The sequence below is a fragment of the Prunus avium genome, chromosome 4 (assembly GCF_965620075.1).
Source record: "Prunus avium chromosome 4, drPruAviu1.hap1.1, whole genome shotgun sequence".
In the NCBI taxonomy this organism is placed as follows: domain Eukaryota; kingdom Viridiplantae; phylum Streptophyta; class Magnoliopsida; order Rosales; family Rosaceae; genus Prunus; species Prunus avium.
Window position 1 is genome coordinate 33,822,775 of NC_142287.1, and position 20,698 is coordinate 33,843,472.

The 20,698-nt window shown below is 36.0% G+C and overlaps 1 protein-coding gene and 1 pseudogene across 3 annotated transcripts; both read right to left on the bottom strand.

Moving 5' to 3' along the window:
* Positions 1–2,691: 2,691 nt before the first annotated feature.
* On the bottom strand, positions 2,692–20,663 carry LOC110756117 (putative LRR receptor-like serine/threonine-protein kinase RFK1; annotated as a pseudogene). Its single transcript, XR_015835074.1, has 8 exons — positions 20,245–20,663; positions 19,976–20,171; positions 19,199–19,345; positions 18,918–19,036; positions 18,598–18,808; positions 18,098–18,332; positions 17,823–17,973; positions 2,692–3,181 (listed from the first exon to the last, which is right to left on the bottom strand). The product of XR_015835074.1 is annotated as a putative LRR receptor-like serine/threonine-protein kinase RFK1 (transcript).
* On the bottom strand, positions 5,988–14,706 carry LOC110756118 (putative leucine-rich repeat receptor-like serine/threonine-protein kinase At3g14840). 2 transcript variants are annotated; one of them, XM_088251508.1, is made up of 24 exons: positions 14,487–14,706; positions 11,957–12,134; positions 11,719–11,790; positions 11,517–11,585; positions 11,363–11,434; positions 11,184–11,255; positions 10,982–11,053; positions 10,805–10,876; positions 10,641–10,712; positions 10,442–10,513; positions 10,276–10,347; positions 10,100–10,168; positions 9,800–9,865; positions 9,504–9,569; positions 9,374–9,409; positions 9,235–9,275; positions 8,612–8,988; positions 8,341–8,539; positions 7,994–8,140; positions 7,715–7,833; positions 7,383–7,593; positions 7,047–7,284; positions 6,827–6,977; positions 5,988–6,692 (listed from the first exon to the last, which is right to left on the bottom strand). In XM_088251508.1, the coding sequence occupies exons 1-24, from the start codon at positions 14,614–14,616 to the stop codon at positions 6,315–6,317; spliced, it is 3,051 nt and encodes a 1,016-aa protein (XP_088107634.1). In that variant the 5' UTR covers positions 14,617–14,706; the 3' UTR covers positions 5,988–6,314. The 2 variants fall into 2 exon arrangements, with proteins under 2 accessions (XP_088107634.1, XP_088107635.1); XM_088251509.1 differs by lacking the exon at positions 14,487–14,706 and adding an exon at positions 12,807–13,262.
* Positions 20,664–20,698: the final 35 nt, after the last annotated feature.

The window sequence follows — 20,698 nt, forward strand, 5'->3', positions numbered from 1 at the left end:
TTCTTTCCATCTTCGTGACCTCAACAAATTCAACGATTGAAAAGTTAAAAAAGAAAATCAAATCAAATTCTTAACTCCACCTTTAATATTGTGTCAGGGTTGGTGGGTGTTGATAATAGAGGAGAAATTATACAATACTACTGTAGTACCAGCTGACATTCTACTGTAGGTGTTGATAATAGAGGAGAAATTATACAATACTACTGTAGTACCAGCTGACATTCTACTGTAGTACCAGCTGACATTTCTAATTGGTACTGCAGTCCAATAAAATTCGGACATGTGTACAACTTATACACATCAGCAACCAACTTATTGTACTGCCGTTAACAAAGAACAATCGTAGACTTGGGAGTTTATCAAGTCACTTGCCCTATTCCTTATCGATTTTGGGCCTCGATTCAAAAGGTTAGGATAGGTTCCATCGGCCTCCGCCATCATCTCCGACAAGCTCTCACTAATTTTTTTTTCCATATTCTCCCATGAGCGGTGGCTGACAAATTAAAAAACAACAGTGGTGTTGGCTACGATTATATCTTGCGATTGCATATTTCCCACGAAAATTGACGGCTTGTTGGTGGTGAGGTACCCAACCAAACCCTTGTGCCTCTCACTGGCCATGAATCAGTGCCTGTGCCTGAAGCTTATTTATTTGGGGTTATGACCCAAAGTCAAATAATAAAGTTGCAGACAAATTTGTCGATCTAAAACTGAAGCACTGAAGCAATTATGATCTAAAGCCACCGTCTGATGACTTCAAGCTTTTGGCAAGGCCATCAGAGAGTCTTAAGGTTGGTAATTAATCTCTGTGGTTTTTTTTTTTCGGGTCTGATAACCTCTGTTTGGTTAACGTTGATGCTAACGACGGTTTTGTTGATATGTCTAAGTTGTACACGTGTCCGAATTTTATTGGACCGTAGTACCAATTAGCAATGCCAGCTGGTACTACAGTAGTATTGTATAATTTCTCATAATAGAGGCCAAATTGTCCTTTAATTTTATTCCATTTTAAAAAAAATTTAGTCGGATTAACCCACATGCGGGTCCTTATTCCATATAACATCACTTCAATTAAAATCCATTGTAGTCTTGTTGGTCGTATGTTGTTATGGTGGTGGTCTCGCGGTCGTGAAGCCACCAGTACTACTAAGGGGTTGATGAGAATATTAAGAGCATTTCCAGCAACAAACCCTTGCCATGGCAAGGGGGGGCTAGGGCTGACACTATTCACGTGAATAGTGGCTGCCCTTGCCTTTTTTAGCTATGTGTGTTTCCAGCAACAAACCCTTGCCATGGCAACTACTATTCATTTTTTTTGTTTTTTTCACAACTTTTTTTACTTAAACAATTATTTTGGATAATATTTTCGGGTAAGATTTTTGGGTTCCTACGTGTCAATACTATTCATATCAGATAAGATTTTCGGTATTTTTTTTAAAAGTGAAGAGTATTTGTTGGTATTTATAGAAAATAAATTCAGTATTTTTTTGGAATTTTTAAAACATTTTTTCGATTTTTTTTCAATTTTTTATTGCACACAAAATCGTCGCCGTTGGATTGCTGGAAAAAATCGAATCGGAGAGCCCAGCAGCAGCCACGTGGCAGAGAGTACTGTGTGCGGCACTATAGTGATGTACTGTAGCACACTGTAGTGCTGCACTGTAGCATACTGTAGCGCTGACGTCAGCTTGCCCGAGTTTTGGACCTAGGGCCAGCCTTGCCCTCAGGCCAGCCCAGTTCGCTGGGTCCCACAGCTTGCCCGGGCTGGGTTTTGTTGCTGGAAACGAGTTTTTGGGCTTGCCCCCCCTAGCCCTCCCCTTGCCCTTGCTGCTGGAGTTGCTCTAATATGATAGGGTAAGGTCGTGATGTTGAAAACACATGAAGAAGATGAAGAGTGTTTTTTTTTTTTGGGTTAAAATTTTTATGTTTTTTTAACTTGGAGTTGATGGTGTTTGGTTGAATTAATAATTAAAGGGTATTTTAGGAATAATGGTGAGTGAAAAAGTAGGATTTTATTTTTTCAACTTTACATAGTAGGTGAGAAGATAAAGTGGGTAAGAAAATAGGACAGGTGGGTGGAAATAGCAGCACTCCATATGTATAACAAATGATATATATATACAGAGTGAGCAAATTGTTGACACAAAGACGTTTCTAGTTGTGTTGGTTTGTAGGGCCTCAACTTCTATTCAGGGCTCGACTCAAAACCTGCTTGTGTTAAAAGCTTGTCTGATGTCAACACCAACATTCAATATCCCATCTACTTTCACAACCATAAATTAAAATAATAAATACCCGATCACAAGCAATGATTCAGTATCTGAACAATTGTATAAAGACCCGACAATATTACGTATAATTAATTCGTAGGGTTAGTGCAGTTAATGCACCGACAGCTCTACATTTTTGTCCACAAAAAAAGCTCTACATTTCCAGACGCAACGTTTTTAATGTTAGTTAAAAAAGGAAAGAAGCTTGGTCTATTACTTTATGTAATATATTGTCGGCGGCTGAAATAAAATTTCAAAATATTGCAGTTACAGCGTTTCTATTAATTTGTAGAAATTTACAGCAGAAATTATTCAGTCTTTGGTGAGGAAAACGAGTGAACGAATTAAATTGAATCTTCAATTGTATAATATTGATATTGTTATTGTTCTTGTTTGCCGAGACAAACATGGAACGAATAAAGCTAATAGAAAATTGAACAAAATATGGACACAGCTAATCTGCATATGCGTTTCCGAAGACTACAAACTACAACACACTTGCTACTACAGAACCAGAAAGTCCACAACTGTCAAGAGGGTGTTGAGTCTGGATTGATTTCAGAGAATTCAAGGCCGGACGTAGAGGTAGACTCGAATGTGTGGACCGTAGTTGAATGCTGTGTTCCACTGATACTTAAACTATGATCTTGCCTCTGCCGGTGGAGGTCTCTCATGGCCTTAAACCTCAAATCTTCTCTATAGGTACTTGGTTCTGGGATCACGTCAGGAACAGGGGTTTGTCCTTCAAGCATGCTCACCACCTCGGACATGCTAGGCCTAAGTGATGCAGAAGCATTTGTACAAATCAGAGCCACTTTAACCATGATCTCTGCTTCTTTTTGGTCAAACTCAGACCCTAACTTCTCATCAACTAGCTCCAACAAGTTTCCAGTTTGTTGCAAATGACAAGCCTGCAAATGTTTATTGTAGTTCTCACTGAATTAGTAACAATGAGAACAACCAGATGTGACAAGATGGATGTAAAAATGGATCAAAGAGCAAGAGGGAATGGTAAGAGTACCCAATCTAAAAGGCAAACATCTGCTTTGTACGTCAGGTGACCCCATAATGCATATTCTGGTGCCATGTATCCTCTGCAAATCAAGATCCCAAAATCTTGTTATTCAACCCCAAAAAAAAAAAAAGATCACCAATTTAGCTAGACTTTGTTGCAAGTATATCAACAAGTCAGTGTAAACAAGGACATGGAAAGTGGAAACTGACATGGTCCCAGCAACTCGGGTGCTCATGTGCGTCTTCTCCTCTTCATCAAGCTTTGCTAATCCAAAGTCAGATATTTTGGGGTTCAAGTCCCGATCAAGCAGCACATTAGTAGCTTTGATGTCTCGGTGAACAATTTTAAGTACAGATTCTTCATGGAGAAAAGCTAGTCCTCTTGCTATCCCAATACATATATTACGCCTTGTTGGCCAGTCCAGTTTAAGATGATTTTCTCGACCTACAAAAGTACAAAATCAATTAACTAACTGGAATAACATAAAAGGAAAAAAGGACAAGAAACTCTTGTCCAGGAACACGTTGTTTTCAAAGGCTGAAGTGAACATAAATTTTCCAAATTGGATAAACAAAATTGTAAAAGAGGTTGGGAAGTGTGCATTTGAGCCTTTATTAGAAACCCTTCATGTCAGGACTAAAAGCAAAGTCATTTTTTACATACATTAAATCCATTCCATTCATAGGAACTCTCATAAAATAGCTTTGCTCTTGCCGCAGATAAGTTACAGAATTAAAACTTTAGCACAACCACTAAAATCGGACTCTATGTCAGTAGAAAAATAAAATATCCTAATTAGCATTAAGGGAAAAGAAAAAGCAGCAGATGCATAATACAGAGGTACCATCATCATACCACCAGTTCCTAAACTAGCCTGCTTCCTGAACTAGGTTCCCATGTTGTGTCTAATGTTAGGCCTCAAAACTCTGTCTGAGCCAAACCAATGTTGAAAACAGAAACAGATGTTGAAAACAGAAAAAATTGTGATCCAAGCTTTATCCCAAGCATACCTTATTATGAGTGCTTTACAATAAGGTAAAGAAGAAGATCGCATCCAAATAACTCACCAGATTTCACAGAAATAGCAGAGATAAGGGGACCATAGACTCCTCTGTCAGGGATTCTTGTTGTCCCTTTACCAGCAAAATAGAATCGGATCTCTAAGATATTATTTGTTACACTGACATTATGTTCTAGTTTTACAGGCTTTTGAGCCATCTTTGCCTCATCTTCAATATTTGTTACACTGACATTATGTTCTAGTATTACTTCTTCCTGAGACATAGCGCTTCACATTACACCTATTTGCAACTTCATAACATACATTTTTAACAAAGTGACTAATTACCTGAACATAGATATCAAATACGCGTCTGCCAAGTGAAGACTGTATCTCCGCAAAGTGAAGACTTACAGTATAGTCCCCATTTTCTAAGCAATAATGGAAATATGTGATTGAAATTGGGGATATGCGTGCTGTTGTGTATAAATCAGAGAGATTTGAAGATGCCAGAGATACAGAGTAACGTGTATTTTGGAAATCATTGTCATCCATGAAGTCTCCAGTGCTACTAAATCCCCAAAAATAATCACCATTTAAGAAATACTCTGCAGCGCCACCTTCAACTCCTCCGTCTCCTTCATACGCAATGTTTCCTTTATTTTTTCATATTATCTATATCTATATATATAAAGCAAAGGATAGAGAATTGTGAAACATTCAAAATACCAGAAAATGCTATTGGTTAATTCAAACATTAAGAATTGAAATTATTAATTAAATGAGGATAATATGGTAAATTTATATTTTTTCATATTAAAAAAAATTAAAATTAAAAACAAAATCAGATAATAGGCAGGGGCTAGTAAATACATATAGCTACAAAGAAAACTTGAAAAGGCCTATTACTCAAAAGATATATGTTGGAGAAAACTTGCATGCATTTCTCTTCAATCATCCAAATATACATATATAAGAAAATAATAATAAAAATTAGAAATAAATAAGAATGAAATAATTATGAAATAATTTGGGTCATCCATAATAACTTGAAATGTTGGAGGGGATAGTCGATTATCGATTCAATTGTAAAATTTCCTTGTAGAATAATTTGTAGAATCCAATAGCAAAATAATGATGGGACTCTAATAAAAGTCCCTAGTGAATATTCAATACAAAAAGAATAATAAAATTAAGAAAGAAATCTTGTCCCGTAGACATGGTGGGTAACAGATTTCACTTTTTTCATTTTCATTTTTAGTTTTCAGTTTTCATTTTCACTTTTTTGGAAAACTGAAAAACTAAAAACATGTTTGGTAACAGATTTCGTTTTCAGTTTTCAAAAAAGTGAAATCTAGTTTTCAAAATCACCCATATTTTTTAAAACAACTTGAAAGCGTTTTCAATTTTTATTTTCCTTTTTTTTTTTTTTGCACTCCTATTTCATTCATTAATTTTACATCATGACACATAAAATGCACTCAAATTTTCAAAATTTGGTAGCTGGGACCTCCCGACTTGGACTTGGTCGCTCTATTCTTGCGTTTGGCTACAGACTCAATCCAAGCCTGAGAAACTCCATCTCCAAAATTCACCAAAAAAATCATCATAATTCATAAAAACTCACCGAAAAATACTACGAACTCCTTGTAACAGGCACTTACATTCTATGATATCAAATTCACAATTGGACCCTAAAAGCTTCCATTTCCAAGTTTCACATAAAAATAAAAACTGAAAATTGAAATCAGTTACCAAACATCTTGTGTTTAGTTTTCACTTTTCACTTTTTTTGAAAATTAAAATTAGTTACCAAACAAGTTTTCAGTTTTCAGTTTATGAAAAATGAAAAATGAAAAATGAAAACTGAAAATTGAAAATTGAAAAATAAAAACTGAAAACTGAAATGGTTAGCAAACTGGCCCTAAATGAAGTAAGAGGTAATTGAAGTTTTTGGTATTGGAAAGTGAAGTGAATGCATCTTTATACAAGGGCTTGTGCGTGATGGGCAACAAAAGGTATACATTTACTAAGAACTAGGATTGATTTTGTAGAGATCTGAAGAAGTAGCAGTAGCAGAAGAACCAATCCACGTTGCATCCGATGAACGAATGAGGCTCTGAGTTCCAGTTGAGCTCTCTTGTGCAATCTGATCAAACTGGTTTCTCAGAGCTGTTAACCTTATTTCATCACCATAAATACTTGGATTCATAATCAGTTCATGAACAGCAGTCTTCCCTTCAAGCATACTCACTACTGCAGACATAGCAGGCCTAAGGGCTGGTGCAGGATTGGTGCATAGCAGAGCCACTTTAACCATTCTAATTGCCTCTTCCTTACTGAAATTGGACCCAAACCTTGGATCTACCAGGTCCATTAAATTCCCTTTTTGTTGCAAAACAAGGGCCTGAAAAAACAGAGAAACCAAACTCATATAAGGATGACCAAATTTGAGTGGAGAAGTCTTTCAAGTAACAATGGCCACAAAACTGTGAATTTAGTTGCATGTACTGAAGGAATTTAAAATGAAGATCCACTTACCCAATCCACAAGGCATACAAAATTCTCATTTGGTCGATATTTCATGTTGTTCTTTCCAGCAACAATTTCCAATGCAACGACACCAAAGCTGTAGACATCTGCTTTGTAGGTTAAATAACCCCATAGTGCATATTCAGGCGCCATGTATCCTCTGCAGAAACCAATAAAAAATTGACCTCACATTCAACACTTTTGTGATCAAATAGACTCGGAAGCTTACATAGTTCCAGCAACTCTGGTGCTAATGTGGGTGTTCTCCTCTTCATCAAGCTTGGCCAAACCAAAGTCTGAGATCTTAGGGCTAAGGTCATGGTCCAGTAATATATTCGTAGTTTTGATGTCTCTATGCACAACCTTCAGTGTAGACTCCTCATGCAAAAAAGCCAAACCTCTTGCTATGCCCAAGCATATTTTCTGCCTTGTAGGCCAGTCCAATTTTAATGGACCTTCCTCTGGACCTGCAACCAACATAGATTCCCAGTTAATGGATTGTTTATTAGAACAATACTTCTTAAAACACCATTTCAGTGTTTGTTCCTAGACTTGATAAGCTTACCAAACAAAGCACGTGCAAGGCTATTGTTTTCCATGTATTCATATACCAACAGTAGTTGATTTGCTTCAATGCAGCACCCATACAATCTAACAAGATTCGGATGTTGTAAACCAGAAATCATGCCTATTTCATTGACAAACTCACGGTTTCCTTGCTTTGATTTTGAAGATAGTTGCTTAACTGCGATTATAGTACCATCCAACAATATACCCTGCATAAAAAAATACTTTATTAATTTTCAGTTATAATAAAGTATAGGCCTATAAGTAAGAAACATAGATAATTAATCCAAGAATAGAGGAAAAAAATAAAGGGATGGGGTTGTACAGTACCTTGTAGACAGACCCAAAACCGCCTTCCCCAATTTTGTTTTTAAGATCAAAGTTGTTAGTGGCAGCTTTAATTTGCCTGAAGGTGAAAAATCCAGTTTGCAGATCCAGTTCTCTAAGAGCTGTCCAAAGAGCAAGGTTAGGATGTTAACAATGTCTTACGTATTTACAACAGTTCTTTTGAACTTAGTGTCTGAGAGTGTACTTTCCCAGTTACGTGGCATTTGAAAGAATAATGAGAACAATGTACTACGTGAAACTTTCACAGTAGCTTAATAGCACCTTTTTCCCTTGATGTCTTGCTATCCAGACTGCCTTTCCACCAAAGAATGCCTAAAATCAAGAAAATGAGGCACAAAACCGAAGCTCCAACTGAAGCTCCCACCACAATAGGTACCTTGCTTTTCTTATCATGAGGAGGCGTGAACTCTACAAAATTATAGAAAATGAAAAGCAAAAAAAAAGGTTACAATGACATAAGCTTCCGTTCTATGATAAATTGGTATTCGTTTTCTAGTAAACAAACTCTACACCTGGGTACTTATTCCACATAACTTTAAACAAACTTTTGAATTGTGTGCGCGTGTGTACGGGAGAGAGAGAACTAAAGTTTGCAACTCAGAAGATACCAGACTCTAGAGAGATAGCTGATATAAGAGGACCATATGTTCCTCTCTTTGGAGAAGCTGTTGTCCCTTTCCCAGACCAATGAAATCGGATCTCTAAAGTTTTGTTCTTAACCTCAACTGCTTTAAGTTCCTTAATGACTTCCTTATCAACCCCTTGTGCTTCCTTTTCAATGTCAAAATCCTTCCACACCAGTTTCTCCTGTAACAAACTTTATCAATCAGAAATCATCTCACTTACCATAGACAGTGCATAAACAATGGGATTGGCTACCTGAATATAGACATCAAACATCCGTCTTCCAAGACTGTAAAAAGATCTATTGCCTCGGATTATTATCTCCGAGAAGTGAAGTCTCACAGTATAGTTTCCATTTCCGAAACAGCGTGCATAATACGTGAGAGAAAGAGGAGATAGGCGTGCACTTGTGTACAATTCAGAGTTGTTCATTCCAAGTGTGGATGCATTATTTGCTATGTAGTCATTAGAGGTGAGGTTAACATCCCAGAAATGTCCAGTAGTACTGATTCCCCAGATAGTTCTCGAAGGAACAAATTTTGCTGCACCTCCTAGGTCTGGATCCCCTTCAAAGTTAATTCGTCCAATGGTGGTTGCCTTTCCACCACAATTTATATGTAATGAGTACTGATCTATTCAGTAACAACCAAGAAACAACATCACATGAATTGTAATCAGATTAAAGCAAGTATTTGAGTAGATAAATGAAATTGAAATAGTCTTATCAACAGTTTTCCATCAGGTCATATGAAATCTTAAATTAACTGAGTTCTTCTACAAAATCCGCACGAAATTAAATAATTAAAAAGCAAACTCCAGTTGGGTACTAAAGTATGTACCTTATAATCATATTTTGAATCTAAAAGATATATTGTTACCTTTTGGACAAGGATAGCTGCTCAGGCACTCTCCAAATAATCTAGAAGTGTAGTGAAAATCAGCTTATGTAAATTTGAAGTTGACAGAATGAAAGAAAAAAATGCTTCATCATTGAAGATTAATAAGTTAGAAGCTTACGAGTTGTCTCGTGCAGAAAAGCTTTTGAACAAGTTCCTGATACATGCGAAATCAGTTAGGTTCAAAGGAAAATTAGGCGAGTGAAGACATCAAACTGTGCAGTATGCCAACTGAAAAGAAGACTGCTTACAGGGTTTCTCTACAAGAAGCTGGCTCAGAGCTCTGATAAAAATTATTGTAAGAAACATCTATCTGGCTGCACACAGATATAGTAAAAATGTAAGACTCCATCAGAAACAGAATGTGCATCGGACCTCTAAAGAGGTCATGAGATTAAACTCCACTCAAAGTAGAAGTTCTCATAATTCTAAATATATCTGTGTGTGTGTGTGTGAAAAATATTATGATGACTTAGAAGAATATATTCCTGCAGGATTGAATGGAAAATAAAACCCAAGCAAATCTGATATAGGATGGAAAACATACTAATGACTATCTCTGCCCTTGATCCAGTTTGGAATAGATCCAGTGAGCAAGTTGCTTGTTAGATACCTATTCAGAAAGCAATTACATAGTCACATTCAGTTAAAGTATATCGTTACTGTTTCAAAAGGCCAGTTACATGGATGAAGATATTGACTATACATGAAATAACTAGGAATTTATGCTGTTCTCCATCTAAATTTATGCATGCGGTATGTAATTTAATATAGGTAAATATGATATATTCAGAGGAGGCCCTATGCATCATGAAAACACAACCTGCATGAAATTTACATTTCTTACAAGTACTGCAAGTTTGTCAGAGCCGCTAAATCAGGAATGTCTCCTTCCAATCTGTTGAAACTGAGATCCCTGCAAGAAAATAGCTAGAGTTGTGTTAACCAAATTGTGATAAATAAATAAATAAAATTAAATAATTGTATTCTGTACAATTGAACAAAAAAAAAATGTAGTATTACAATATTTTCAATGTTGTCATTGCTGATATATAAGGGGGGATGCGTCCAGTTAAGTTACAGCTCCTCAGCATTCTGCAACATAACTATCTATTAGCACAAGTTCAGCTAAGCGTCGACGACTAGTCTAAAATTATAAATAAAAAAAGAGAACATTTTCAATGCTTACAAACTTCCCATGCCTGTCATACTACTCAAGGGTGGAAATTCTGAACCCGTTCCATTTATGTCACTGATCCTTCTGCATTTAATCCCATCATGAACCATTGTTAAAAAGAATCCCTGTTATAGGAAGTTGTAATTAACTTGTAAATGCAGATTTAGGTTCTTTAGTGTTAATGCAACTTAGGATTGAATGCAGAACTCACAGTTCTGTTAAATTACTCAAGGCAGAAATGCTAGACGGAATGGGCCCTTGGAGACCACTAGCTTGGATCTCTCTGTCAACAACAGAATTCAAAACGAATAGATGTTACACCAGAAAATTTCTATATCCTAACAATTTACAATATGGGATAGAAAAATCACTTACAATTTCTGAAGTTGCTTCCAGCTTTGAATAAAATCAGGTATTCTTCCGGTGAAGTTGTTACTGCTAATCCTACTGCATAAAGAGAAAGATTGAATAGCATAAAGTTGAAGATTTCTTAACATGCCAAATTTATAAAGTAATTAGAAGTAAAGCAATGTTAAGGGTACAAACACTTACAGTTCTGTTAACTTAGTCAGATTAGTAAGAGCCAGTGGCAACTCTCCTGTGAGATTGTTTGCACTAAGAATGCTGCAGATACCAATGCCAACTTATCAACTGGTACTTGCATATTCAACTTATTTCATATTTAAAAATCAAGAATTAAACAAAAGAAAACTGAGGGTGAAAGGAAAAAAAAGAAAAAAGAAAAGAGGCTTACAGATTGTTCAAGTTAACCAATTTCCCAAGCTCAGGAGGAACAGTTCCAGAAAAGTTGTTATTCTCCAAGCTCCTGAAAACAGATTCTCCATCATCACACTAGGCTAAAATCAAATGAAATTTAAAATTGATTTTGACAAATAATATGAGGTGGTAAAGAGAGATAGAGCCAGAGCATACATATATATTAGGGTGCTTATGTTTCCCAAGTAGCCAGGGATTGGTCCTGATAAATTGTTCACAGTAATGGACCTGCACAGTGTACACATTTTGTCAGTTCAGTTAATATAAGCTGTTATTGGCTAACCTTGCATGAAGTTCAGAAATCCTTTACAGATATTCCAACTTTGTAGAAGCCCATTCACGCGGTATAGTACCAGTAAGGTAGTTCCTGGTAAAATCTCTGTAAACAAGAGTAGAAGATATTAGTAATAACATTACCATTTGTGGAAATGATATAAGAAACGTTTTCAGATGATAGATGCTATTAAAAATATAAAAAAATAAAAATTTACAACTAAAAATGTTTCCCTTACACTCTTGTTAGGTAGAGTAACTTTGCAGCCGATGGTGGAACTACACCAGCAAGATCTTGCCCTTTAAGAAAACTGTATCACAAAAATGTCAGAGATCATAAGATAACATAAAGAGTTCATTCTGAATCTTCTCCATAGAACAATAATGAAAAATGGATTGAAATGCTACATAAGATAGTTAAACCAATAAATAAACAAACAGAAGATGAGTACAAATAAAAGCTTTCAGTTGACGTACATGCTGACAACATGGCAGAAACCATCAGTGTTGGAGCAGTTGCATATGAGAGTGTTGTTGTATAAAGGCAAGTCAGCAGATTTTGGGGTAGCCCAATTTGTATCATTGCTGCATGGATCTATGCTGAAGTTCCAGTCTTTTTTTCCCACTTGTGTTGCTATTTCTTTTAGTGCTTCAACTGCGCAAACAAATCAAATCATGAATCTTTTTATTTTTCCATTTTCTGTGTTTTTTATGCATCAGCCGAGTTTATTTTTCATTTTTTAAAGAAAAGTAGAGTGATTGAGCCTGATATTGGCCCAAATTAATGTTGATGCCAAAATACTAATAGTGATTGGGCTTGGGCCTTCTGCCACCCACCATTCTAACCTAGTAAACTTCTCTAGAAGATACAGATCATGCTCTATCTCTCTCTCAATCATTGAATTTCATATCCATTTCCACTTGTAATGATGAAAGAAAATTCAGGTCCAACTCTTTAGCTTCTTTCATTTCATTTTCGATTAAAAATTTGTAACCTTTATTTATGCTTTTAAATCAATATAAATTAGGATGAAAACAAGTTCTTTCTTTTTTAAAATCTTTTTTGTAAGTTTATATCTAATCTAACCAACATGTAAAATCATATATGGGTTCTAATTCATTGAACTGGGAGTGCTCTAACACAGTAACACTAGAAAGGCTAAAATGTTCTACCAATTCCCAATCAAATAGACCAACTTTTGCATTGAGCACTCTGTTCTCTGCTGTTCAACACAACTCAAAAAAATACCCCAGGCTTCATTTTTTTCAAAACAAAAACAAAAGCTGAGGCTTTAGTGCATAGATTTTGAGTATCAGCAATACCAACTTGAAAAAACATTCAGAAGAAGAAGAAGAGATTGTGGTTCAACTTTGACTGTGGATATGCAGAAGCAGAGGACCAACATGGCTACCAAAATGACAAGGTCCATGGTGGCTTTTGAAACATCAAAATGAAATCTTGCCATATCAATCCCTGATGTAATATATCAATTCCCTGATATCTGTATTATCCTTATTCTTTCTTGGCTCAATCTCAGTCTCAGTCTCTGTTTTTAATGAAGGGTCCCTCTGAGCCTTATGAGCCAATGACTTTTGATGGGTGTGTGTTTGTTGTTATGTCTGTCTGACTTCGAACCTAGTTGGCCGATTCGATTACATTATCGTCGAGGGAGGTGTTTTTGCTTTCTTTGACTATGACAAGTTTTTCATTTCCCTTTTTAGGATTTTTTTGGTCGGGGCCATGAAAAGTTTTTCGAATCTTTTTTTGGTACGTGAAACCCCTTGATTATTTTAAAAGGCTTTATATCGCAAAACATCCTTGAGGTTCACAAAACTATCAAATTGAGTCTTTTTTTTTTTTTTTTTTTTTGTCATTCGTGGTCCTCAAGGTTAATATGCGTGCTCACAAATAGTCCATGCCTTCAGGTTCCATCAAAAACTCCGTTAGTTAGCTGATGTGGCATATATGTGGAGTACACATATCTAATAATATAGTGCTACGTGTATTTAAAATACAATATATATTTTTTAAATAATTTAAAATTTAAAAATCATAAAAATAAAAAATGAAAAAACCAAAAGAAAAGTTGTATTTTAAAATTTAAATTATTTTTAACATATATATTGTATTTTAAATACATATGGCACTATATTATTGGATATGTGGGCTCCATATATATGTCACATCAACAAACCAACAGAGTTTTTGACAGAATGACTATTTGTGAGCACACATATTAAACTTGAGGACCACGAACGACCAAAAATTAAAATTAAAATTTTTTTTTAAAAAAATAAAGGGACACAATCTGATAGTTTTTTGAACCTCAAAAACGTTTTGTGATAAAAAGCCTATTCTAAAATCTGACTTTCCTAGTGATTACTATTAACAGATGAGTATTTGAATTATTCCTTAATTCTGTTGCATTTACTAACATATAAGAATAAAACTTGTATGAATTTCACATTAAAAGATACAATCCAATACCTAAAAAGAAACTAGATTGATTGAATGGTAGTAATTGATCTCATGCATATTCATTCTTTTACTTATTCCTTAGTTCCTTTACTCGAACTAATTGAACACGTTATAAAGAGAGTTTCATGTCGTAAATTAAACAATAGTTGAGAAAACAACCTTTGAATATGAAGAAATTCTTAGTGTTTCAAATGGGTTATGTATTTTAATTTTTGTAACGGTTGATATCAATGGATGAGATGAAACGTGTTAGTAAAGGATGATAACGAATAATACTAAGTGTAAAATAATAATAATAATAATAAAATATAAAAAAAGAGGTTGGTTTGATGTAGTTTAGAGGGTTTCAAAAAGGTCAAAACAAACCACAAGAAACTAATTGTGGTTTGGTTTGATTAATTTTTTAGTGAAAAAATCAAAACAGTTGCATACTGCCGCTTAAACTTGATTGAAGTGAGGCTTGAGTGAATGCATGGATATTAGTATTACCAATATATACAAACTTAAACAAGAAGATTAGTAAGTTACCTTCTGCAGCAGGCAGACGCGAAGCTTGTGCTTCAACTTCGACTGATTTCGTGCATAAGCAGAGAACCGAAATGAGCATAATAAGGTTCATGATGGTTTTTGGAGCAATACAATTAACTGCTCTTGCCATTTATCCTTGATGCACTACAATGGTAAGAAAACTCTCTTGGAATTTCTCTTTCTTTCTCTTTATCTCATCCTCGCTCTTTTTCTTACTCAGGCTTGTACAATGCACACAAACCATTACCTATTTATAGGCAATGAGTACCCCACCCTTCAGTGAAATCAAAGAGCGTGAGAATCAGGACTAGGAGGGTGAGATTTTTTTATGGGGTTTCGTATTTGTATCACCCACTCAAAAGTCTCATACAATACAACATTTAATGAAATACCTCAAAATTGATAAGTAATTGAATACCACCAGATTTTAATTCATTACTTAAGATTCCCGATTGAATACTACTGGACTTTAATTCATTACTTAAAAAACGTAATTGAATATCACTAAACTTTTAAGCTTCAAAACAATCTATTAAAATCCGAATTGAATACACCCCTTTAATTTTTTTTAATTAAAATTTATTCTTAATCATTTAGCAGTCGCCAAAAAAAGAAACTATTCCTAATCATTAACCTTGAGTAACCTCATGGAAGAGATTGCCAACATAGATGGTAGTGTATGCTTGATTATTTTCAGGGGATTGGAGTTCTCCTGACCTGCATATGAAGATCCATTTGTAAGTAAACATTTTGAGTGTCGTTACTTTGCTTCTCTTCAATGGAGCGAACACTATTGCATTTTATTTGTCTACTTCCAAGCCATTGAGGATCCTCTTGGTTGCGGATAAAAAAGCAACAACAAAAAAACACAAAGTCATAGCAACTATGATAGACCAAGAAGCAAGCAAATAAAGTTGCATATGTGTAACCTCTGGACTAAGATCGCCAACAAAAAAGAACCGTTTGAGACTGAAAATCGTAGGTTAAAAAAAAAGAAATACAAAATGTTTTTCTAAAGGTCAAAAGTGGTATTAGAGAATTATAACAGGTAAGTTAGTCCTAAAATGTTGCATCACATGCTTTCTCATGTGGGGGAAAAATTCTCAAATAAAGCCAAGAGTGTGAAATTTTCCCTCCATGGGAGTCCATACTCACAAGTGCAGAATTGCATTCCCACAAGCGCACTTAAGATAGACCAAACATAAAAATGCAATTTTTCTCAAGCTCCTATCTTTAACCAAACAACTAGTTCAAGCCAATCCAATCCAATACTTCAAAGCTCATCTTAACCGGTCCGAGCCAGCCCACTAAAGTCGATATTAGTATTAATGCTTGATGTAAAAGGCTTCAACCTTACTTGCTGCATCCACATCACCCATGACTAGAATATTCAATGTCTCAGCCTCAGGTCAGTTCATATTAATGAAGGGACCCCTTATAGACTTATTAATCAATAAGACTTTTGATGGCAGGTGTCAACTAGCAACTAGCTATATAATTGCATTATATATTGATCGGAGATAGCAATGCTATCCACATTACAAAAAAGTTAAAAGCTCCGGTCCTGCATGACAAACCTTTATCTTTTGAAAATTCACCAGGAAAATAATGAGTGGTCAATTGTATAAAGACCCGACAATATTGCGTATATTAATTCATAAGGTTAGTGCAGTTAATGCACCGACAGCTCTACATTTGTCTACAAAAAAAGCTCTACATTTCTGTCCACAAAAAAAGCTCTACATTTCCAGACGCAACGTTTTTAATGTTAGTAAAAAAATTGAAAGAAGCTTGGTCTATTACTTTATGTAATATATTGTCCACCGCTGCCCGTCTCTCTGAATTTAACATGGTATCAGAGTGGGTTGAATGATTAGGCCTGAAATATTGGGCCTTTATCATTTCCCCTTACCCAATATGTGGTGTTCACATGTTGGGCTTGAATGTTTACCATTATCCCTTACTCAATACGTGATGTTCAAATGTTGGGCTTGAATGTTTGACTCTGATGTGGACTTGGCACCACGTGTGGCCCACTATGTGGTGGTCCCACATGAGAGGGCGTGTTGAAAAATATAAGTCTCATATGTTGGGCTTGAATGTTTGACTCTGATGTGGACTTGGCCCCACGTATGGCCAACTATGTGGTGGTCTCACATGAGGGGGCGTGTTGAAAAATATAAATCTCATAGGCTTGAATGTTTGACTTTGATGTGGACTTGGCACCACGTGTGGCCCACTATGTGGTGGTCCCACATGAGAGGGCGTGTTGAAAAATATAAGTCTCATATGTTGGGCTTGAATGTTTGATTTTGATGTGGACTTGGCACCACGTGTGGCTCACTATGTGGTGGTCCCACATGAGGGGTGTGTTGAAAAGGCTCTACATTTCCAGCTGCACCGACAGCCCTACATTTCTGTCCACACCAAAAAGGCTCTACATTTCCAGATACAACGATTTTAATATTAGTAATAAATAAAAAAAACTTGGTCTATTACTTTATGTAATATATTGTCGTCGGCTGAAATAAAATTTCAAAATATTGCAGTTACAGTTTCAACGTTTCTATTAATTTGTAGAAATTTACAGCAGAAATTATTCAGTCTTTGGTGAGGAAAACGAGTGAACTAATTAAATTGAATCTTCAATTGAATAATATTGATATTGTTATTATTGTTGTTTGCAGAGACAAACATGGAACGAATAAAGCTAATAGAAAATTGAACAAAATATGTACAGAAAAGAAAATATGGACACAGCTAATCTGCATATGCGTTTCCGAAGACTACAAACTACAACATATTTGCTAATCTGCATATGGACACAGCTAATGTCCACAACTGTCAAGAGGGTGTTGAGTCTGGATTGATTTCAGAGAATTCAAGGCCGGACGTAGAGGTAGACTCGAATGCGTGGACCGTAGTTGAATGCTGTGTTCCACTGATACTTAAACTATGATCTTGCCTCTGCCGGTGGAGGTCTCTCATGGCCTTAAACCTCAAATCTTCTCTATAGGTACTTGGTTCTGGGATCACGTCAGGAACAGGGATTTGTCCTTCAAGCATGCTCACCACCTCGGACATGCTAGGCCTAAGTGATGCAGAGGCATTTGTACAAATCAGAGCCACTTTAACCATGATCTCTGCTTCTTTTTGGTCAAACTCAGACCCTAACTTCTCATCAACTAGCTCCAACAAGTTTCCGGTTTGTTGCAAATGACAAGCCTGCAAATGTCTATTGTAGTTTCTCACTGAACTAGTAACAATGAGAACAACCAGATGTGACAAGATGGATGTAAAAATGGATCAAAGAGCAAGAGGGAATGGTAAGAGTACCCAATCTAAAAGGCAAACCCAGTCATCACTTGGGATATAGTTATTGTTGTTCTTCCCACTAATAATTTCCAAGGCCACTACTCCAAAACTGTAAACATCTGCTTTGTACGTCAGGTGACCCCATAATGCATATTCTGGTGCCATGTATCCTCTGCAAATCAAGATCCCAAAATCTTGTTATTCAACCAGAAAAAAAAATCACCAATTTAGCTAGACTTTGTTGCAAGTATATCAACAAGCCAGTGTAAACAAGGACATGGAAAGTGGAAACTGACATGGTCCCAGCAACTCGGGTGCTCATGTGCGTCTTCTCCTCTTCATCAAGCTTTGCTAATCCAAAGTCGGATATTTTAGGGTTCAAGTCCCGATCAAGCAGCACATTAGTAGCTTTGATGTCTCGGTGAACAATTTTAAGTACAGATTCTTCATGGAGAAAAGCTAGTCCTCTTGCTATCCCAATACAAATATTACGCCTTGTTGGCCAGTCCAGTTTAAGATGATTTTCTCGACCTACAAAAGTTTGTCAAAGAAAATACTGCTCGCTCAGACTTTCTTTTCAACTATAAATAAATTGTGTGAAAGAAATTCAAAAACAAAACGGAACGCAAGTAGTACTCAGGGAGTATGAAAGAAGAAACCTAGAAATCAGTATAACCCATCCAAGGATATAAATAAAGAAAAGGATAAAAACCAACTTATACACTTTAGAACATGATCAGTTACATCTTAATTGGTTTCCGCACTTATACAATTGAGTAATTGACATCATACTCACCAAACAATGCTCGTGCAAGGTTATTGTGTTCCATGTACTCATAGACCAGCAATAGCTGACCTCCATCAATACAACATCCATGAAGCTTCACAAGATTTGGGTGCTGGAAACAAGAAATCATGCCCATCTCATTTAAGAATTCACGATTTCCCTGCCTTGACTTAGATGAAAGCTGCTTAACGGCTATCACTGTAGCATCAGGCAATTGACCCTGCATCCCAACCCATGTTCAGAACTATGTATGTAAACGTAAAACAGGGAAATCTTAAAAAAAAAAAAAAAAAAAGGGAAAAGATTCAACGTACAGATAGCTAAAGTACCTTGTACACAGGACCAAAACCACCTTCTCCGATTTTGTTAGCAGAATCGAAGTCATTAGTGGCAGCTTTTAATTGTTTTAAGGTAAAAGTCCCTGTCTGCCCATCAAGTCCTTCTCTATCTGTCCAAGGAGGCATCAGAAGAGTATGAGTGTTATTCATCATTGCTTGAGCAATCAAAGAGTGGAATTGTTAATTTTTTTTCCTTCATTTCATATACTTGTGAAAACTATCAGTAGGAACCAATGAATCTGAGAATGACACATTTCGATATGATGAAGCACCTTTCTTTCTCCCCCTTTTGCCTGGCATGTATCCTTTCCACCAAAGGATTCCTAATATAACAAACACTAGGCCAAATGCTCCTCCTACTGCTCCAGCAACAATGTGAGCAGTTCCCTTGCTTTCACCATTTGAGCAATCTTTGGAATCTGCTCAAAAGAACAAATCAATTAACTAACTGGAATAACATAAAAGGAAAAAAGGACAAGAAACTCTTGTCCAGGAACACGTTGTTTTCAAAGGCTGAAGTGAACATAAATTTTCCAAATTGGATAAACAAAATTGTAAAAGAGGTTGGGAAGTGTGCATTTGAGCCTTTATTAGAAACCCTTCATATCAGGATTAAAAGCAAAGTCATTTTTTACATACATTAAATCCATTCCATTCATAGGAACGCTCATAAAAGAGCTTTGCTCTTGCCGCAGATAAGTTACAGAATTAAAACTTCAGCACAAACTACCACTAAAATTGGACTCTATGTCGGTAGAAAAACAAAATATCCTAATTAGCACTAAGGGAAAAGAAAAAGTAGCAGATGCATAATACATAGGTTCATCATACCACCAGTTCCTAAACTAGCCTGCTTCCTGAACTAGGTTCCCATGTTGTGTCTAATGTTAGGTCTTAAAACTCTGTCTGAGCCAAACCAAGTATGGCCCGGGCTGAGAAACAGATGTTAAAAACAGAAAAAAATTGTGATCCAAGCTTTATCCCAAGCATACTTTATTCTGAGTGCTTTACAATAAGGTAAAGAAGAAGATCGCATCCAAATAACTCACCAGATTTCACAGAAATAGCAGAGATAAGGGGACCATAGACTCCTCTGTCAGGGATTCTTGTTGTCCCTTTACCAGCAAAATAGAATCGGATCTCTAAGATATTATTTGTTACACTGACATTGTGTTCTAGTATTACAGGCTTTTCAGCCATCTTTGCCTCATCTTCAATATTGAAATCCCTTCGCAATACTTCTTCCTGAGACATAGCGCTTCACATTACACCTATTTGCAACTTCATAACATACATTTTTAACAAAGTGACTAATTACCTGAACATAGATATCAAATACGCGTCTGCCAAGTGAAGACTGTATATGTTTGGTCATTTGTAAACTGTATCTCCGCAAAGTGAAGACTTACAGTATAGTCACCATTTTCTAAGCAATAATGGAAATATGTGATTGAAATTGGGGATATGCGTGCTGTCGTGTATAAATCAGAGAGATTTGAAGATGCCAGAGATACAGAGTAACGTGTATTTTGGAAATCATTGTCATCCATGAAGTCTCCAGTGCTACTAAATCCCCAAAAATAATCACCATTAAAGGAATACTCTGCAGCGCCACCTTCAACTCCTCCGTCTCCTTCATATACAATGTTTCCTTTATTTTCTTTGATGGTGACGTCATTTCAAAACTTCAGTATTATACGAAGTTGTCCCTCACACCAGCCTACAGAAATTGGGGATATGCGTGCCAGAGATACAGCGTAACGTGTATTTTG

Bases quoted from the DNA above. Each gene is read 5' to 3' on its own strand.
- LOC110756118 (XM_088251509.1), bottom strand. From the start codon at position 12,945: ATGGCAAGATTTCATTTTGATGTTTCAAAAGCCACCATGGACCTTGTC. The intron at 11,256-11,362 runs GTATGCTCTGGC...ATCTGTTTTCAG, and splicing joins ATAAGCACCCTAATATATAT to GAGCTTGGAGAATAACAACT. The intron at 10,514-10,640 runs GTGAGTTCTGCA...GATTAAATGCAG, and splicing joins TTGAGTAATTTAACAGAACT to AAGGATCAGTGACATAAATG.